This window comes from Plasmodium fragile (assembly GCF_000956335.1).
Source record: "Plasmodium fragile strain nilgiri unplaced genomic scaffold supercont1.3, whole genome shotgun sequence".
In the NCBI taxonomy this organism is placed as follows: domain Eukaryota; phylum Apicomplexa; class Aconoidasida; order Haemosporida; family Plasmodiidae; genus Plasmodium; species Plasmodium fragile.
The window spans coordinates 343,715-348,334 of record NW_012192583.1 but is presented as its reverse complement, the minus strand read 5'-3'; the positions used below and the strand labels follow the sequence as shown (position 1 = coordinate 348,334).

Sequence of the window (4,620 nt, the reverse complement as noted above, 5' to 3'; positions counted from 1 at the left end):
TGGCGCGCCGACGCCGGGGAAAATATTCATATGGTACCCGTTTGGGGCAAAAGGCACCAAAGGTCCGGAGTGCGACAATAAATAAATAATAATAAAATGGAACAATTGAAAATTGTTAAGGGGAAAATACCAACTGCAGTGCCCAATTAAAAGTATGCCCAATTGGGACGCTTCTCCAGGCTGACACCTGGGTAAAAAGGGGGACACACGGAACAAGTGCGCATGGACCGCTCCTACGGCTTGCTCATTAAGTGAAAGGGATGACGATGGTGTTGTGCTGAGATAAGTGCCAAGCGGGAATTTCATTTACTCTCCTCTCATTTGATTTTTTCACCACGCGAAAAGGTGTGGCATTGTTGGTACGTTTTTTTTTTTTTTTTTTTTTTTTTTTTTTTTTGGTCACCAAGCGGGGTGAGTGGCATCTCCATCGATTGTCTTTTGTCTCAATAGGACAGAGCCCACCATCATTTTTCATGTCGCATTTTTTACGTGGTGTTTGAACTGGGAAGTGATGAATGAGGAAGCGGTTGGGGTTGGGCCGGGAGAGTGAGGTCCACGTGTGCGTGATGGAATTGTCCCCTTTTTTTTTCTCGTTATGATGGCAGATATCCTTAGTTGAAAAGGAGCTCTGACCAAACTGGACAGTCTTTTTTTTCTTCTTCTTCTTCTTCCTTTTTGCCGTCCCCCAAATGAACAACGAAAGGGAAGGGGACGCTGCGGAGGGGGACGTGGTGAGAACGGCCGCGGGCAAGTCCTCCTCGCCTTCCACAATTAGGAAGACCAGGAAGAGCATTCAAAAGAAGGGGTGTGCTGAGCGAAACAAAAATAAGCCACATGTAAAGTACAATAATGGAGAGCTTATTAAAGTAATAAAAAATTGCAAACAGAATGACAGCATCTTTGACTATATTGGTGGTAGTTATAGAATGTACTTTTTGCTCAATCGGGGGAATGGTGTGCATGGACAGACACAAGTGGGATGTGATTCACCAGGTGGGAAGAGTGCGCACACCCCCTTTATCTTGTTCGAGTCGATAAATGCCTTCGAACTGAAGAAACACCCAGCAAGCGAACCAGTGTTTTCAACAATGTTTCATATGACCAAAGCTAATATGGAGCGTCTATACAACGAGAGCAACTTTTTAAGTCGTGGCTGGTCAGATGAGAAGAAATGGAAGGAGCTGCGGAGTGACAGGTGTAAATTGATACTAGGTTTTGTACATAAGCCTGAGGGTAGTGAAGACGGGGTCACATCGGATGAGCCAAACGTTACTGAGTCAGTTCTCGCGGGGGGGGAACCTCATTTGTCCTTTCTTCAAAGGGTACACAACGCGAACGGGACGAATGAACGCACGAATGAGGACCGCACGCAGGACGTGCATGATTATCTCACAAAACACGCCCTCGTATGTTTTGTGCACTACAGACTGACGGCAGATTACCCACCCAATGAACACACAACCATTTGCTACCTCTACGAAATTCAAATCGTGCCAGAGTTCACCAAAATGGGAATAGGCCAGCACCTCATTAGCATGTTGGAGGCTCTGTGCAGGAGAATCAATGTTCCTAAAATTCTGTGCACCGTGTTGAAGAACAACGTAAAAGCGGTTTCTTTTTATAAGACTAAGTGTTCCTTCCAGCTGGATGAGAGCTCACCAGATAACTTCACATCGGACGACTCGGAAGAGGAGTGCGAGTACGAGATATTGAAGAGGGTAGTGTTCAGCTAGTTGTCTCACAAGACGGGAGGAGAGTAAAAACACAACACACCCATGCCCTCTTCAAAATGGTCTTTTTTTTTTTTTTTGTTGTTAAATTTGAAGTATTTTTTTTTTCACTTCCTCCATCGCCCTCTTCGCTCCCATCACTTTTTTTTTTTTTTTTTAAATTTGAAGATTTTTTTTTTTTTTTTTTTTCTCCTCTTAAATTGAACAGTTTTTAGTTTCTTTTTTTTTTAAAAAAAAAAAAAAAATTGTTTATAATAAATTTCGCATGGCACGTGCGAAAGAGGGGTTTTATATTTAAGTGTTCCGCCGGATGACACTCCTCACCACGCGAGGGGGTGGTGAGCGATACGACCGGCGTGTAATATATATGTGATCAACCCGCATGTTATACACCATCGGTCATGCAATATGCACAAAAATATATATACACAAGGCGATAGGCTTTTAATAATTCCTCTTCGCCAGTGGAAAATATCCTTCATTATAGAATTCCAATCTTGTTGGCTACCTCCAAAGCGTCATGGTCCTTTGAAAGACGTACGTATGCCTTCTTGTCTCCATTCAGTCTACAGAGGGGGGGGGGGGAATGAGCAACGCTATTGTGAGCATGTTCATGTATATATGCTCACGTACGCGTGTACACATATATATATATATATGTGTGTAGAGGCGTGCACGCAGAAAACCGCCTTGAGGTCCAACGTTGGAAAGGGGGGGCCAATTGACACGTACCTGTTGAGCACATTGACCTTCTCGCAGTTGATTCCGAAGAGGTCCTTGACCGACTTCATGATTTTCCTCTTATCTGCCCTCTTGTCGCAAATAAAAACGAGGGTGTTTATTTCTTCAATCTTCTTCATCGCCTTTTCCGACGTCAGGGGGTATTTCAAAATTCCATATTTGTCCAGCGTCTTTGTGTAGCATGATTTTACAATTTTGGGGCACTTTGGGTTTTTGGCCAATTTGAGGGTTTTGGGTCTGCAGGCAAGTGGTGAAGAAAAATGGCAAAGCGGTGATACATACATCTTCACGGGTGCATGAATGGGGGAGGGAGCCACACCCCGTTCGCAAATGCTACGAAGTGGTAGCTCTGCCACGTGGGCCGTGGTAGGAGAAGTCAAGGACGCTGTCCGCTTACCGCTTAAATCGAATGGACGTGATGATTTTTTTCTTCTTCTTCTTGGACTCCTCGGCGGCGCCCTTCTTCACCTGCTGATTCTTTCCGCCCACTTGTTTGCCCAGGCCCTTTTTAACTTTTCCTTTGTACATTTGCTTGTTCTCCTTGGCGGCTCCTTTCTTCTTGGCCAACTTGTCATTGCCGCTGGCTGCTGCCTTGGCGTTGCCCTTTACATTCTTCATGTTCTTTTTGTTTTTATTATCCTGTTTTTTTTTATCCATTGTGGCTTCTGCAAAGGGGATGGGGGGAAGAAGAAGTTACAACGTGGGTATATATATATACGGTGCTTCCGCGGCGGGAAACCTTCCTCCCATGGATAACCCATTGGGCTTATCTATACACGTTTGTAAAAACACACGCGGGGTGGTCGTGGGGGGAAGTATGCGAGGGAGAGGCGGCTTCGGCATCACCACTCCAGCGTCGCAGCGTTGAAGAGGCTGTGTTTTGTCACGCCAGTTTGGCCGCTCTGCAACTTCACTCTGCCTGCCACTCCACCCCTGGCGCTTCATTTTTTTTTTTTTCTTTACTTTTATCCTTAGTCCCTTCTACCATTTTGACGATGATGAATTTAAATGAAAAAAAAAAAAAAAAAAAAAAAAATTCGAGTTTGGATTCTTTCCTATAAAATAAATGGAAACCTCTCTTTGAGATGAACTTTTTTTTTTTTTTTTTTATAAAAAATTTAAAAAAAAAAAAATTCTTTTGGAGGAGAAAAAAGTATCGCTTGCGCGTATTCAAAATTATTTATATAAAAATTGTTAAAAATATAAACACCTGTAAAAAAATAACGTGTAGATACAAATGTAAATAAAAAGTTGCTCCTTTGTATAATATAATAGCAGCTCTTTCTGCTCTGTTTACCACCGCTCGGGGTCGTTGAACGCAATATAATATTTATTTTCCGCGCAAAACCGAGCGGGCATGAAAAACGGGAAGAAAAAAAGCGGGACCCAACCCGATCGGATTATAAGAAGCCCCTACGTATTTTTGGCGACACGGGATGCAAAAAACAAGGGGGGGAAGTGGTACTTGTTTTTTCCCCTGCACAGGGATCGCCTTTTAACAAGTGGGTGCTTAAAGCATACGAAGATAATATAAGTGCACATAAAAGAAACACTTATAAATGAAATAAATACATAGGTAAACAAAAATATATGGCATGCCCATCCCTTGGGACACTTTCTCCCCTCAGTGGTGTGAATTAAAACGAAGGGGTGGTGCTTGACAAAACTTGCGGTGCGCAATGGATAATATTGTACGTGCACAACAACTAAGGGTAGGCCGTCTTCTATATAGGGGAAAGTTGGTATGCTTTTTTTTTTTTTTTTTTGGGCGAAAACTGTGCTAAGGTGACAACCGTACCGTTTAAGAAGAACAGATGGCAAATGGGTTGCTTGCCGTCGGCTATTATATAATACATGTCACAAAAAAAAAAAAAAAGGGGAATTTTTAAAAATGCATGTCGTGCGCTATTACGCTTGTATATTGTGGTGCCCCTCTCGGTTTGCCTCCTTTCCGTTCACCCGGAAATGTAACCCCATTTGGAGATGACGTGATTGGTGGCGGACTTTAAGTTGTTTTCCTTCTTCGCTCCGTTTTTTTCCCTCTTCACATTTTTTTCGTATTTTAAAAATTTTTTTTTTTCGTTTTTTTCCTCCTATATGGCTGTTTTCCTTGTATTGTTTTAATTTTTTTTTTTTTTTTTTTTTTTTT

At 42.5% G+C, this 4,620-nt stretch overlaps 2 protein-coding genes across 2 annotated transcripts; one reads left to right on the top strand and one right to left on the bottom strand.

Annotated features, from left to right (window-relative positions):
* Positions 1–689: 689 nt before the first annotated feature.
* AK88_00396 (uncharacterized protein) lies at positions 690–1,733 on the top strand (the record flags this gene model as incomplete). The annotated part of the gene is made up of 1 exon (XM_012478047.1): positions 690–1,733. The coding sequence occupies one exon, from the start codon at positions 690–692 to the stop codon at positions 1,731–1,733; it is 1,044 nt and encodes a 347-aa protein (XP_012333470.1).
* Positions 1,734–2,211: 478 nt separating this feature from the next.
* AK88_00395 (uncharacterized protein) lies at positions 2,212–3,128 on the bottom strand (the record flags this gene model as incomplete). Its single annotated transcript, XM_012478046.1, has 3 exons — positions 2,212–2,296; positions 2,463–2,708; positions 2,869–3,128. The coding sequence occupies 3 exons, from the start codon at positions 3,126–3,128 to the stop codon at positions 2,212–2,214; spliced, it is 591 nt and encodes a 196-aa protein (XP_012333469.1).
* Positions 3,129–4,620: the final 1,492 nt, after the last annotated feature.